Source organism: Hippocampus zosterae, chromosome 18, assembly GCF_025434085.1.
Source record: "Hippocampus zosterae strain Florida chromosome 18, ASM2543408v3, whole genome shotgun sequence".
Lineage (NCBI taxonomy): Eukaryota > Metazoa > Chordata > Actinopteri > Syngnathiformes > Syngnathidae > Hippocampus > Hippocampus zosterae.
The window spans coordinates 9,492,481-9,507,797 of NC_067468.1; the positions used below are offsets into that span (position 1 = coordinate 9,492,481).

At 46.0% G+C, this 15,317-nt stretch overlaps 1 protein-coding gene across 4 annotated transcripts; it reads left to right on the forward strand.

Annotated features, from left to right (window-relative positions):
* The first annotated feature begins 358 nt into the window (after window positions 1-358).
* On the forward strand, window positions 359-15,260 carry rasgrf2a (Ras protein-specific guanine nucleotide-releasing factor 2a). Of its 4 annotated transcripts, XM_052050550.1 has the most exons (29): window positions 360-1,089; window positions 2,132-2,238; window positions 2,829-2,976; window positions 3,255-3,344; window positions 3,683-3,936; window positions 5,233-5,312; window positions 5,381-5,574; window positions 6,338-6,447; window positions 6,540-6,658; window positions 6,748-6,911; window positions 7,576-7,642; window positions 7,719-7,855; window positions 7,928-8,010; window positions 8,078-8,326; window positions 9,158-9,250; window positions 9,338-9,804; window positions 9,933-10,073; window positions 10,149-10,238; window positions 10,508-10,614; window positions 10,933-11,045; window positions 11,118-11,178; window positions 11,271-11,300; window positions 11,371-11,474; window positions 12,291-12,375; window positions 12,480-12,677; window positions 13,462-13,541; window positions 13,613-13,730; window positions 13,807-13,875; window positions 13,979-15,258. In XM_052050550.1, the coding sequence occupies exons 1-29, from the start codon at window positions 805-807 to the stop codon at window positions 14,072-14,074; spliced, it is 3,939 nt and encodes a 1,312-aa protein (XP_051906510.1). In that variant the 5' UTR covers window positions 360-804; the 3' UTR covers window positions 14,075-15,258. The 4 variants fall into 4 exon arrangements, with proteins under 4 accessions (XP_051906509.1, XP_051906513.1, XP_051906510.1 ...); XM_052050549.1 differs by having other exon boundaries at window positions 359-1,089; window positions 10,933-11,178; window positions 13,979-15,260; XM_052050554.1 differs by lacking the exon at window positions 9,158-9,250.
* The last annotated feature ends 57 nt before the right edge of the window (window positions 15,261-15,317 follow it).

A 15,317-nucleotide genomic window follows, 5' to 3' on the forward strand; every position in this document is an offset into this window, starting at 1 on the left:
AAAAGTGCATGAGACACTCTTGCTGGTGACATGTCCGTGTACACATCAAACAAAAGTACAACTTTCAGAATTAAGCCACCGCAATGTTTTGAGTTTATGTGAGGGCCGTTCAGAGACTGTGGGCAGGCCAAATATGCCTTATTTTGCATAGATGTTCACATTTTTAAAATATGGGGTTTAAATTGAACATTTAGGGTTAGGATTTCAAACAAGAGTTACATTTTCATATTAGGGCTTCAAGGCTAGAGTTAGGGTCTGTTTTTAAGGGTTCCGTTTTCAAACAAGGTTTAGAACTTCAAAATTGGATTTTGAGCCGCGATCATGGATTTACAGTTCAACTCAACGTTAGAGTTTCAACAAGGGAGTTTCAAAGTTGGAAAGCAGTGTTCCGATCCACGCCGGAGTTTTAAGCCCGTTTTTCATTGTCGGAATTGGATATCGCCGTCGTATTTTGAAACGGCGGCCCGTGCGGTGATGCTGCTGTCCCTTTAAGAGGACATCAAAGCCGATTAGCGCTCATCCCGCCCTCCCGCCTTTAGCGTCATTTGGTTGTATTCCCAAACGGAACCCTCTTCTCCTTCGCCGTGTATTCATTCCCACTCGGACCACCCTCCCCCCCCAAAAAAAAGTCGGGTGGGTACCCGGCCGGCTCGTCGCCCGGATTCCCGCGACGGAGTCATGACGCGCGCCCTCGCTCTCGCCCTCGGTTGCGCGCCCTCGCCGGGACGACGTGCGAGCTCGAGCGAGTGAAGCGCGCCGCCGCGCGCGCGCACGTCGCGTCCCATCCCGTCCAGGTGCGTCCAGATGCAGAAGAGCGTGCGCTACAACGAGGGCCACGCGCTGCACCTGGCCCTGGCCGCGCGCAAGGAGGGTGCCAAGCGGGGCCTGGTCGGCAAGCGCAGCTCGGAGAACGTCCGCTGGACGGACAAGTTCTTCGCGCTCTACCAGAATCTTCTTTTCTACTTCGACAACGAACAGAGCGCGCGGCCGTCCGGCATGTACCTGCTGGAAGGATGCACGTGCGAGCGCGCCCCCGCCCCCAAAGTGGCCTCGGTCAGCGGCAGCAGGGACGCCCCCGAGAAGATGCAGGTACGAGACCCCGAAAAGAGTCTGCGTTACGGTTTTAAGACGTGGTTCGGCTTTCAAAATAGGACGGGTGTAAGTTACTCTGACTGTTTCAAATAATGGTTGGGCTTTCAAAGTAGGGTTTGGAAGCAGGATTAGGGTTCCAAGTCGGTCTCAAGGTTTCGAGGTGGGGTTTCAAGCAAGGATTAGGGTTCCAAAGTAAGGCTTGGAGTTCAAGTTAAGGTTTCAAGTCAGACTCAGGGTTCCGACGAAGTGTAGTGAGACGGAGCTAGGGTTTCAAATTACAGTCACGGTTTCAAACCTGGGTTAAGTTTTCAAAGGAGTGTTTCAAGCCAGCATTAAGGTTTCAAAGCAGGATTTTAAGGCTTTTAAGACAAGGTCTGAGTTTCAAATGAGGGTTTCAAACCAGGAATAGGGTTTTAAATAAGGGTTAGGCTTTTTTTTTAAGTAAGGTTTCTAGCTAGGATTATGATTTCATACCAGTGTGGGTGCTTCACGACGATGGTCGGGTTTACAGTAAAGTTTCGATGCTAGATTTCGGGCTTAATTTGGGTTTTCAAGTCAGTGTTGGACTTGTTGACTTGTGACATGCTTGTTGAGTGTCATGTGAGTTGTGCTCATGGCAGGACGTGAGCTTAGTGGAGGGGGCGTGGCTCATCGACGTTACCCGTGCGCGCGTGTGTGTCTTTGTTTTGGTTCGGGTTAAATCCATCTGGCTGCCAGGGAAGCCGCATTAGCAGCACAAGCTGCCTTGTTCGTTATGTAAGAACAACACACACATGCACACACACACACACCTCCGTGCACACACACAAGCCTTTAAGCCTAATGCTGGTCGGACGCCGGCACACGCTAGCGAGTGTCTGTCACCCACTTATGTTATGTCATTACTACATATGCGGGCGCACGCACACACACACTTTCTACATGCAGCATACCGGCTGTATAGTGTTAAATAAACAAAGTTGGGTGTAACACAGGAAGTTAGGTGAAGTACAAGAAGTGAAGTGTAACATTAGTAATGTGTGTGTGTGTGTGCGTGTAGTACTACTTCCTGGTGATGTTCGGCCATGATGGGCAAAAGCCTCTGGAGCTACGTACTGAAGAGGAAGCCGACTGCAACGAATGGGTGGACTGCATACAACAGGCTAGGTGCACACACACACACACACAGTCTCATGCATGTGGAGATACACAGGCTCATTCATTTAACTCATTCAGTACCAGCCAATTCTGGACCAAGTCTGAAAAGACGTTTACAAACGTCTTTGGGAGTGAATGAGTTAAACTACTGGAGTCGACACATTGTGCCATTTGTTTGTCTACATGTCCAAAGAAGGGATGCTTACTGTGCTGCACGTAAGAAGAAGCTGAGATATTAATCGTGAAGTCTTAAACATTTCAAGTTTTATGACAACATGAAGTCCGATTTTGGACTGGGTGGGATCAGGGCAAAGTAAAAGGTTGTGGAAGCAGATAAAAATAGAAGAGAGAGAGAGAGAGAGAGAAGGCCAGAGTGTGATGTAAGTTCATAAAGTACCACCATGGCCTAAATGTGAAGCGCTGCAAGCCCAACACGCACACACGATTGCACGCACGACACAAATATGTAACACTGTTGTGCTCATGTAGAATGTGACAGCATTAAAAAAAAATCCCCATTGGAAATAATGTACATGTTTGCCTGTGTGTACGCGTGTACAAATGACTGTGTGTGTGTGTGTGTGTGTGTGTGTGTTCAGCTACTCAGACCTGATCTTGGAGCGGGAGATCCTCATGCAGAAGTACATCCACCTGGTCCAGATCATGGAGACCGAGAAGATCGCAGCCAATCAGCTACGCACGCAACTGGAGGACCAGGACACCGAGATCGAGAGGCTAAAGGCCGAGGTATGCTGCGCTGCAGCACTGCGCTAATGCTAAATGATAATGTTAGATTTTAGATTCCATATGCTAATTCAACATGATAATTCTTCATACTATGCTAATGGTAAATGCTATCTGTAATTCTAATTCTAGTATCTGTTAATGTTTGAAGCTGAATGTGAAGCTGAATAAAACTAATGCAATTGTCCGATGCTAAATGCTATGTTTGAATGCTATTTGTAAAAGGCTACTGCCGCTGTTAGTGCTCAAGCTAACGGCGGTTGTGCGCGTCTGGTGTCCAGATCGTGCTGCTCAACAGGACCAAAGACCGCACGCCGCCGAACCAGAACACCCTGGACGAGGAGGACCCCGACATCAAAAAGATCAAGAAGGTAAGTTGCGCTGGGGTCAATAGGGACACCGGAAGGAGGAAGACTTGTTGAGTGGCTAGCTAAGAGCCATGTGACTTCGGTGTCACGCGACTTCTGAAGTGACTTGTCATGCGAGTTTTTGAGTGACTTAAGTGTCATTTGACTTGTTTACTGACTTCTTAGGTGACTTGTTAAGTGTCGTTAAAAGACTTTCAAAATGTTTTAAGCGACTTGTTTGGTTTCCTGTGACTTAAGTGAGTGAAGTGACTTCCGAATTTAGTTTTAACTTGTAAAGAGATGACTTAAGAAGCACGTGTCATGTGACTTGGAGTGACTCGTTTAGTGGCATATGCCCGCAGGTGCAGAGCTTCATGCGCGGTTGGCTATGCCGGAGGAAGTGGAAGCTAATCGTTCAGGACTACATCTGCTCGCCGCACGCCGAAAGCATGCGCAAGCGCAACCACATCGTCTTCAACATGGTGGAGGCCGAGACGGAGTACGTTAACCAGCTGTCCGTCCTGGTCAACTGCTTCCTGCGTCCGCTGCGCATGGCCGCCAGCTCCAAGAAGCCGCCCGTCAGCCACCACGACGTCAGCAGCATCTTCCTCAACAGGTGCGACAAAAAGTGGTCTGGCAAAAAAGAAGAAACGCGAGTGTTACAGACCACCCTGAGTGAAATGTGCGATATGAATCATCCTCCCTCGGTATGTTTTTTGATTGCATTTACGACACTTACTTTTCGAAGATCTTTAAACACATTTGAAAAATAATACAAAGACATTCTAGATCTAGAACATTGAATGTATTGAGAGGGATCCAGAAGAGCAAGGGATAAGAAAAAATGTTACAGTGTAATGCAGGTGTGTCAAACATACGGCCCGCGGGCCGGAACAGGTCCCAAGGAGGTTCGATCCGGCTCGCGGGATAATTTAAAAGTGAAAAAAATGCATTAAAGACACAGAATGAATATTTTAAATAAAAATGCAATTTGTGGATTATCCACTAGGGGGCACACTGTTTTGATCACAGTAGAAGATAAGATAAGATAAGATGAGATAAGAAAACCTTTATTAGTCTCGCAATGGAGAAATTCCTAATTTACAGTAGCAAAGTAATGAAAGGAAGAAGTAGAACAACAAAATATAGGTCTTTGTTTTGATCAGGGAAGAAAACAGCAGTCTGTCACCGAGATAGATGCAGCAAATGATATGAAAGCGCCAATCAATGCTTCTTGAGACCAAAACAAAGGAAAGAGATGAGATTTTGGTGATTCATAGCACAGTATGGTATCAAGTTAATGGTTCGGCCCACTTCACATCTACTGAGTCCGTAAGTGGCCCACAATGTGAAATGAATTTGACACTCCTGGTGTAATGGCATACCGATCCATGTGTTTAAAGTTTACAAATCCCGTTTTGTTTTTGCAGCATCATTTATCGTCTCACAAATGCATCAGTAATCATATGCAAAACTGCACATCATATAATGAACTTACACTCATCGCTTTCTGTAGGCATAAAACGCAGGATGGGAGAGGATTGAGACATTCTGAAATCTTTCTCTTCAACAAAAATCAGACCGACACCCGTTTTTTTCAACTGCATACCGTGTTGCCGCTAAATGGATGAAAGTGGATTTACACCCCCCAAAATGAATTACAAAATTAAGTTATAATCAACAATAGTGAGCTATAACTAGACAATTTTTTCCTGTTGTTGGGGGAGACTACTACTTAAGTGTTAGCATAAGTAGTAGGACACTTAAGTACACTTAAGCTACTGTACATCTCAGCACATTTGGCTTAGTTTTGTTTGTTAAGATTTTGTTTCTCGCAAATGATTGCCAGGGTGTTTTCGGGACGACCCAAGCCAAGACTTTGTGCAGCTAATGTAGTCCTTGTTTTGACCAGCGAGACCATCATGTTCCTGCACCAGATCTTCCACCAGGGCCTGAACGCTCGCATGGCCAACTGGCCTACGCTGGTCCTTGGTGAGTCATCAGTGTTGCCTCGCGTGTTGTCGGCGTCGTCACGAAACCTGTGTGTGTTTGGCTTACAGCGGACCTTTTTGACATTCTCCTTCCGATGCTGAACATCTACCAGGAGTTTGTGCGCAACCACCAGTACAGCCTTAATGTTCTAGCCAACTGCAAGCAGAACCGAGACTTCGACAAGCTGCTCAAGCAATACGAGGCCAACGCCGCGTGTGAGGGCCGCATGCTGGAGACATTCCTCACCTACCCCATGTTCCAGGTAGCAAAGTGACGATTGTGCCTCTTTAAGTCTTGCGTCGTTCCAAACACACTTGAACAGTCAAAGCACAGCTCATAGCGCATAGCAATACTCACACTTTTCGCACCTGGTAATTCAAAATCAGTTACCTACTTGGAGTACGAGTTATCGAGTTAGCAATACTCGATAATTTAGGTTGTTAGGTGAATTGTTTGTTAGTTAGACAGGTCATTTGTTTTCTTGGAAGGTACTGTAAAAAGAGAGGTAGGTCAATGTTTGGTTATTTAGCAATAGTTCTAGCTAGTCGTAGTGTTAGTTCGGTGTTTTTTTTTTAAGAATTTTAATATTATTGTAGATATTGTTAGTTATGATGCTACTTTTTGTTGGTTAGTGAAACAGATAATTATAAAACAGATTTTCCAATTGGTTACGTAGGTAGGTAGGCAGCTAAGTAGGTGGGTAAATGTAGTAGTTGTGGGCAAAGCTAATAGCTCGTCGCTAGCTAGCGAGAGAGTAGAAGTTGGTTAATTAGTTAGCCTGTTGGTAAGAGTTTTTCTTTGGTAGTTTTTGTTGTTGTTATTGTCAGCTGTAGTTATTTAGCGGTTACTTCTCCGTTTAGGAAATGTTAGTTATTAAAAGTTGCTTAGTTATCCAGTTAGTAGTAGTCAATGTAGGTAGTTGTAGTTCTTATTTAGTTGCCTTGAAAGGCAGAATGGTTGCCAGATTCAGATGTGATGATCATCTCTCCCTAATGAAGTGACCAGCGTTCTGTGTGTGTTTTCAGATTCCTCGTTACATCATCACCCTCCACGAGTTGCTCGCGCACACGCCGCACGAACACGTGGAGAGAAATAGTTTAAACTTTGCCAAGTCCAAACTGGAAGAGCTCTCAAAGTACAAACTCGATCTTGAACTTGATGTACCGTCGCTCTTCTCCAAAGTGACGACATGTGTGTTTTATTGTGTGCGCACGCATATGCGATCAGGATGATGCACGACGAGGTGAGCGACACGGAGAACATCCGCAAGAACCTGGCCATCGAGAGGATGATCGTGGAGGGCTGCGACATCCTGCTGGACACCAGTCAGACTTTCGTTCGACAGGGTGGGGCGCGCCCTTCACGCCGTCTTCATCTTCCACATCGAGATACCCCGGTCAAGGCTCAAGCGAACGTCTGCTTTCCTTCCCGACAGGTTCACTCATCCAGCTACCGTCCAGTAGCGAGCGCGGCATGCTGAGTAAAGTGCGTCTGGGTTCGCTATCGCTGCGCAAGGAAGGCGAGCGCCAGTGCTTCCTGTTCACCAAACACTTCCTCATCTGCACCAGAACGTCCGGAGGGAAGCTGCACTTGCTGAAGGTCCACACAAATCCATTGCAAATGAACCATGCTATTTCATGAGGTCAACCACCATGTGCCGCATAGATAGGCTGCTGTTGAAATTTAAATCAGTTTGTTTTGGGTAGAAGTAATTAAGAAAAAAAGAGAAATGATTGTAAAGAGCGAGTGCAGTTATTCTGGCATAGCTATAGTATATTCCCGCCTAGATATGAAATCAAGACATGTCTGGCTCAGGATCCTTTTGAACCAAAATGTAACAAAGGAATGACTACTAAGTATGGGACACAATTAAGGTCCAATTAGTTTGCTGCCTAGATGGGCGGCTGTTGAAAACAAGACAAGTTGGCTTTGGCGAGCGACCATTTTATAGAAAAAAAAGTTAAAGGAATTGTGGATAGAGGTGACAGTTAATTCTGACCTCTCATTTGCTGCCTAGATAGGCTGCTGTTTAAAACAAGACACATTTGGCTCTGGATAGTTTTTAGCTCAAATAAAACAAAGAATTTTTAAAAAGCCTCAACTAGTGTACTGCCTAGATGGGGGGTACAGTTTTAAAAACCAAGACAAGTTTAACACATTGCCTAAAAATAAGTTGCTCCCTCGTCGGGCTGCTATTGAAAGCAAGGCATAGGATGTAGGTCATAATTAGGCTTTTTCTTTTTTTTGTGTGCTTGTGCTCCAGCAAGGAGGCACGTTGTCGCTGATGGAATGCACGCTGATCGAGGAACTGGACGCCGGCGACGAGGACTGTGAGCGTGCCGTGACTTCCTTTCGAATCCAGTCGCTTCCAAAAGCGTCAGACGTGACACGGTCGCTATTTTGCAGACAACGCGGCAGGTCAAGGCTTCAGCCATTTGGAGTTCAAAATGGTGGTGGAGCCTCCCGACGGGCAGACGTTTTCGGTGGTCCTGCTCGCTCCCTCGCGCCAGGAGAAGGCGGCCTGGACCAGCGACATCAGCCAGGTCGGCGAAAGCCACGGACGAACAACTGTCGCCTAAATTTCGTCTCACGTCTCGTGTTTGTTTGCGTTCCAGTGCATCGATAACATCCGCTGCAACGGGTTGATGACCAGCGTCTTTGAGGAAAACTCCAAAGTTTCTGTGCCGCACATGATTAAGTAAGACGTCACGCATACTCAAAAACACACACGGCACAAAAGTGACGGCTTGGCGTCCAACCCGCAGGTCGGACGCCCGCCTGCACAAGGACGACGTGGACATCTGCTTCAGCAAGACGCTCAACTCGTGCAAAGTGCCGCAGATCCGCTACGCCAGCGTGGAGCGGCTGCTGGAGCGCCTGACCGACCTACGCTTCCTCTCGATCGACTTCCTCAACACCTTCCTGCACACCTACAGGATTTTCACCACGGCCGCCGTCGTCATCCGCAAGCTGGCGCACATCTACCGCCAGCCCTTCACCTCCATCCCCGTCAGGTAGCCCAACCGTCTGTAAGCTGCCACTCAAAGACACGGCTAGACTCGGACTTCGTTTGAACATACCCATTGTCTAAACACATCAAAGACACACGTGGCGATTTTTATATTCATTGGTAAACATCATTTACAACACAGGTGTCAAACACAAGGCCCGCGGGCCAGATCTGGCCCGCCACATAATTTTACATGGCCCGCGAAAGCAATTCAAGCAGGTCAACTTCCATGACGCATGCTAAAATCTATGCCGATTTTCAAATTGTCATATGCAATAAATCATCGTGTTGCGCTACTGCAAGGATTTTCTTGTTTTACATTTTGACAGAAACTTGAACAACAGGACTTTTGATTTCAAAATTTATTATCTGTTAATTGTGTACTGTTTATGTAATAATATGAGGAGGTGATACGATTTCATAGTCATAATGGCCCTCCGAGGGAAACTGTGACTACAACGTGGCCCGCGATAGAAATCAAAGACACGTCCATGGTAAATTTACCACCTCAAATGGAGGGAAACTAATTCCATGATGACTTTCTGTTTTAATTACCCATAGTTGGATACCTAATGGGGGGGGGGGGGGGGGCATCACCTTCGAAGTGTCTTTGATGCCAAGTCGAAGCATAGCTTTGATGCGATACAAACGAGAAACACACATGAGCACATCTTTGATATTATGGACACATGGCCTTTGGTGTGTCAAGTGTTATTAAAAAAAATAAACATCCTCATGAGACTGAATCATGGCCCACATTTTCATCTTCCTCATCTTCATTATATCCTGGTCATCCTCATCTCGTCACGGTCCTCATCGTCATTTTGGCGGTCAGGATCGAGCAGCACTCGTGCGACCGTCTGTCCATCATGTCTCTATGTCCCGACTACACTCTGAAGATCACCCAGCTGGCTCTGGATCAGTCCAAGTAAACTCCCATCAACGACCCCCATAGTCTTGTCGATCACGCCATAGCCCCTCCCCCTTGTGGTGACAGCTGGTCTTGCGTCCACAGGTCTCTGGAGCTTTTCTTCGCCACCAACCAGGGCTCATGGGGCATGGAACCCCTGAACAACAAATCCCCGCGCCTGTGTCGCAAGTTCTCATCCCCGCCGCCTTTGTCCCTCCCGTCTCGCACTTCCTCGCCCGTCCACGTACGCAAATTGTCCCTCAGCTCGCCAGTGGGCCCCAAAGTCCTGGACCTCCCCTCCACGCCGTCGTCCTCGGCCGCCAGCTCCCCAACCTCGGCGCACGGCCCGGGCCTGTTCACTTTGTCGTCGCCGCCCCCCCACACCGCCGCACCCTGCAGGACGCTGTTTGGCTTCTCGTCGTCGCCGCCGCCCACCATTACCAAGGCCCCGTTGGATCTCAGTCGAGGTCCCAGTTCGCCCGAGCTCAGCCCGGGTGGCGAGGACGTCGTCGGTGGCGATCTGCCTCGCATTGACGCCTTCTGCGGGAAACTGAGGAGAAGCATCCGCCGAGGTGAGCCAGTTCAAAGAAAATGACTGTGGATGTGTCTTAATGTCCTTGACATTTGAAACAGTCACGCTCCATTCAAGCGTTGCCGCCATGGTTACGTCTGTGGCTCCTCCTTCTCTCTCCCCCGCCAGCCGTACTGGAGACCGTGTCTCTGGACAAATTTATTCCGGAATTTCCCGCCGCCGCCGGCACCAACAGCAACGAGTCCGGCGACGTGTCCCCGTGTCGCTCACCGTCCACGCCGCGACACTTGCGCTACCGCCCGGCAGGAGGTATCACGCCACGCAGCCACGCTCATTTTTGCGAGATGATGTTGCTCAACGCCGTTTATTGCTGTCTCTCGGCAGGGTGTTCATCCGAGAACGCCCGGTGCGCTGTGTCGCCTGCGTCTGCTTTCGCCATCGCCACCGCCGCCGCCGGACACGGCAGCTCCCAGGGTGAGCGCATGGAACCAAGACGGCCATTTTGTAGCACTATTCCAATCCAAAATATGCATGTCAGGTGTAGGTCTTACTTCTGTCCACTTGGGGTCACCGTCACTGCATTCTACGTTGTTGTATCTGTGACTTTGAATGTTTGTGGCTTTAAAAGGCGGGGCCTGACCTGGTGAGTGATATGGGAGTCAGTATGAGTTGCTAAAAGTGGCTAACCGTGGGGAAAATTTGCTAAAGCTAGGAAGAAAAGTGCTTTGTGTTTGCTGTTGCAGCATTGGGCACCTCGGAGAAGTCCTGCGACAAAGAGTTCATCATCCGCAGAGCCGCCACCAACAGAGTTCTTAATGTGCTGCGACATTGGGTCTCCAAACACTCTCAGGTTAGCCCAGCAGCTCTTTAAAAAAAAAAATCTTTTTTTGGGGTGATATTTTTATTGTTGTCATTATTTATGAAGGACATAAATTCCGAAATGTATTCCATTCATTTGACACCCAACCTTGCACATTTTGCAGATTTATTCAAATTGAAAAAACAAATTAATATTTACATGTTCAGATACATACAGTCCAATTATTACAGGAAATACTTATAGTGTGTTTAAATGAGTAAATAAAAGAAAGTAAATAAAACCCTCAGGTGAGAATAAAGCAGCAACAACCTTGAAGTGAGCTGGCGCGTTTTCGCTTGCGCTTGTCAGGACTTTGAGAGCAACAGCGAACTGAAGGTGGGCGTGGTCAGCCTCCTGGAGGAAGTCCTGCGGGATCCGGACCTTCTGCCTCAGGAGAGGAAAGCCACCAGCAACATTCTCAGGTTACCCCGCCACGTGCGCATACGAACTTGGCTCGATTCGAAATTTAACCGGCGCCGCTTTGTCGTCATCAGCGCTCTTTATCAAGAAGAGCAAGACAACGCTCAGCTCAAGATTGAAGACATTCTGCAAATGGTATGCCATTTTCATCCGAAAGAACATACATAAACAGTTGTTGACCAAATTATCATGAAAATGATCTTTTTACATTTTTTTTGGATGAACAGAAAAGTTGTCCACTTCTTCACTTCATTGCGGTAAGAAAGAATCTTCATGTTCACTTACAGACGTTAAAATAGTCATCACTATTTACGTGTGTGTGTGTAGGCGGAGGGACCAAAGGCAGAGTGTTTAGAGTCCTTGTCTGCGATGGAGCTGGCCGAGCAGATCACGCTACTGGACCACATCGTTTTCAGGAGCATTCCTTACGAGTCAGTGCAATATTTTGTCTTAGTATTTAAAAAAAAAAAATTTAAGGGATGAATGAAAATAATTTGACTCATGCGTCTGCTGTAAGGATGTTGCATTTCATAATATTCCCTGAATATAACTTCATTTTTGATTAGATTAGTTTGAGAGTTATATTCGAATTATTTTATTTTTTACTTTTCTAAGATTTTTATTTTTTTTATTTTTTAAATACTGTCTGAATATCAGGCAGCACGGTGGTCGACTGGTTAGCATGTTGGCCTCACAGTGGAGAGGCGCAGGGTTTGATTGCGGCTCGGGCCTTCCTGTGTGGCGTTTACATGTTCTCCACGGGGCTGCGTGGGTTTTCTGCGGGTACTCTGGTTTCCTCCCACATTCCAAAAACATGCATGGCAGGTTAATGGAACATTCCAAATTGTCCCTGTGGATGGTTGTTTGTGTATGTGTGCCCTGCGATTGGATGGCAACCGGTTCAGGGTGTCCTCCGCCTACTGCCCGAAGACAGCTGGGATAGGCTCCATCACACCCCGCAACCCTGGTGACGATAAAGCGGATCAGAAAATGGATGGATGGTCTTAATATCACCAACAGTCATAATATCATAGGAATAAAATTGCATTTGGGACTAAAAAAGTATGACTCGGGGGGGGGGGGGGGTAAAAATTATTTTTTTTATACAAAGAAAAAAAAACTTTTTTTTTTTTACAAAGCCAAAAATATCATCAGACACAAAACCGATATAAAAATGAAAATATTTTATTTTCCTTGTTTTAGTCAAGAAAAAAAAAGTCAAAGTTGATTGATTGATGTTGTTTCAGGGAGTTCCTTGGGCAAGGCTGGATGAAGGTGGACAAGATGGAGAAGACTCCTTATATCATGAAAACCAGCCAGCACTTTAACAATGTAAGTTGACCTTCAGCGGCGATCCAGGATCCAGAAAACCGCACCCCGCCGATGACATCACCATTGAAAAATCAAATGCCATGTTTTGTTGTCACGGCGATCAGATGAGCAACCTGGTGGCGTCGCAGATCATGACGCACGGCGACGTAGCCTCCCGGGCGGGTGCCATCGAGAAGTGGTTGGCTGTGGCGGACATCTGCCGCTGCCTCAACAACTACAACGGCGTCCTGGAGATCACCTCGGCGCTCAACCGCAGCGCCGTCTTCCGCCTCAAGAAGACGTGGGCCAAAGTCTGCAAGCAGGTACTTCCGCTAACATGGTCAGAATATTAGGAGCCGTTCTCAGCGCGATTGTCAATAATGGAGGATGTAAATTAGCGCGTGTTACAGCTGCGCTGGGCAAATGGACGAAAATCTATTCAGCGGCGTAAAATTGCTGCCTCAAATATATTCATACATTATTTTTGCATGAATTTTCTATCCATTTATAAAAAGTCAGAACATACTGCACTTTCCAGAGATTTATTTTTGCATTTTTCTGAGCTAATTGGTTGACTTTTTTTTCTTTGTGTTCACTTTTAACATTTGAAAATACAGGTAGTCATTATTTTTCTTGAAAATTTTGTTCTGCTCAAAATTGATTGATTAAAATGAATGTATTCATTTTGCATTTTTTCATAAAACATATTTATATTTTTATATTTTTGTCCCCCAAAATGTTTTTGTTATATTTTTCAAGAGTACAGTCAATTTTGACAAAAAAAGTCTTAGAAATTAAGACATTCATATTTTACTCAAGGGAAAAAAAAGTCCTATTTTTTCGACAGCCATAATATTAACGACATTAAAAGTGAACTTTGGAAGTGAAGTGCTGAATTGTTCAACAATAAAAAATGTTTTTAGATTTAAAAAAATCTGAATTTGGAAAGTCATAGAAGAGGGGAAAAAAGTCATTGATTGAGTCATGGCTTAAATTATTGTTAAAATGACAATAAAATACACCCAAAAAAATTATATTTACATTTGTTAGCAATTGATGAAAAAAAAATCATTAAAAAGTGTGTGTATGTGTGTGTGTGCGTTGCAGACAAAGGCGCTGATGGATCGTCTGCAGAGGACGGTCTCGTCTGAAGGACGCTTCAAGAACCTCCGAGAGACGCTGAAAAAGTAAACATCGCCTCATTGCCGTGTCGCTCCACCAGTGTATGTGTCACGTGTGTGTGTGTGTGTGTTTGCAGCTGTAACCCGCCGTGCGTGCCCTACCTTGGCATGTACCTTACCGACCTGGCTTTCATCGAGGAGGGGACGCCCAACTTCACAGAGGAAGGTCTGGTTAACTTCTCCAAGATGAGGATGGTAAATATCACCACACGGCCACTCTGACTCCAAAGGTAACTTGAGGACTCGTGAGGTCTCTTTGTCTCCCCGTCAGATCTGTCACATCATCCGAGAGATCCGGCAGTTCCAGCAAGCTCCTTACAGGATTGAGCACCAGGCCAAGGTTAGCTGGGCGTCTTTCTTTGCGTTCCTCTGATTGACAGCCATCTGTTTGATTGACAGCCATTTTGTGGTCATCCCCCCCCCCCACCCCCCGCCCACTGCAGGTGACTCACTTCCTACTGGACAAGACACAAGTGATGGATGAAGATGCGCTGTACGAGCTTTCGCTGAAGATTGAACCGCGCATACCGCCGAGCTAAGCTAACACTAATTGGCTCGCCTCCGACCGTTTCCTATGCTAGCTTGTTAGCACAAGCAGAAGACAGGCTAATCCCCGCTAATTTGGATCAGGTGAGGCTTTCGTGTCCTGTGCCTCTGATTTCCTTCCATCAATGCAAAAAAAATAAGTAAAGTAAATGGCTCGGATCGTGTATGAATGGACCGATCCAGTTCTACTGGTTAACATGGGTACCGATTACTCGGGTGACATCACTTCAGGTGTGGGATGTCGTTAGCCGTTCAGGCTCACTGGTTAGCATGTTAGCTTGAGTGTCACGCTGTAAGGATCTACTGGATCACAGTGTAACAGCAATTTCTGTATGCAGTGGATCCGCTGGATCGTGTCCTGACATTACTTTCTGCACGGAGTGTCTTCTTAATCCATGTCACTTCCTGTTTTCCGTGAATCCACTGGATCAGTCTTTTGAATCCAGTTCAGAGCACTGTGAAACTTTCCATACGTTTTGGGTGCACTAAAGTTCACCGTGTCCTCATTTTTTGTATCCAGTGCATCCACTGTACCATACTGTGATGTCACTTCCTGTACGAAGTGGATCTAGATAGGACAATGTGACATCACTTCCTGTGGTCAGAAAAGCCACCGGATCACACTTTGAAGACTTCATCCAAAAGTGAATGCGCTCGATCTCACCGTGAAATCTCTTCCTATACGGAGTGGATCCACGGGATCATATTTTGAAATCACTTTCCTGAAAAGTGGAAGCAGTAGATCACACTGTGACATCACTTCCTGTACGTCAATGCCACACGCTTATTTCAAGTGTGTGTTTTGTTCGCGGCAAGTTCGTTAGCTGCTCTTTTGTACACAAACCTTTGAACAATGGACAAGTTTGCTCTTTTTTTAAAAAAGAGAATTGACCGAAAAATGTTTTGTTTTTTTACATAAAACGACAATCATACGTGATGTTCCAACAGTATTATTTATTATTAGTCATATTTGAAAGTTAGCTCTGTGTTATATTTAGTTTTTTCTGGGGTGTCTTCTTTGAGATTAACACCTTTGCACTATGTTGTCATTTCATCTCCCTGTGGTTCGACTGTGAGAAATAATTTCTTGTTGATACTTATTTAGGTTTTCTTTCTTATTAGCGCCTCTTATGTTTTTGTACAGTTTTTTGTTGTTGTTGTTTTTTTTGGTTTCCATTCAAACTGCGCCAATAAAAGTCCTGGTAAATGTGTGGCGTGCGCGCATGTGTGAAAGTC

Bases quoted from the DNA above. Each gene is read 5' to 3' on its own strand.
- rasgrf2a (XM_052050549.1), top strand. From the start codon at position 805: ATGCAGAAGAGCGTGCGCTACAACGAGGGCCACGCGCTGCACCTGGCC. The intron at 1,090-2,131 runs GTACGAGACCCC...GTGTGCGTGTAG, and splicing joins ACGCCCCCGAGAAGATGCAG to TACTACTTCCTGGTGATGTT. The intron at 11,475-12,290 runs GTCAGTGCAATA...ATGTTGTTTCAG, and splicing joins TTCAGGAGCATTCCTTACGA to GGAGTTCCTTGGGCAAGGCT.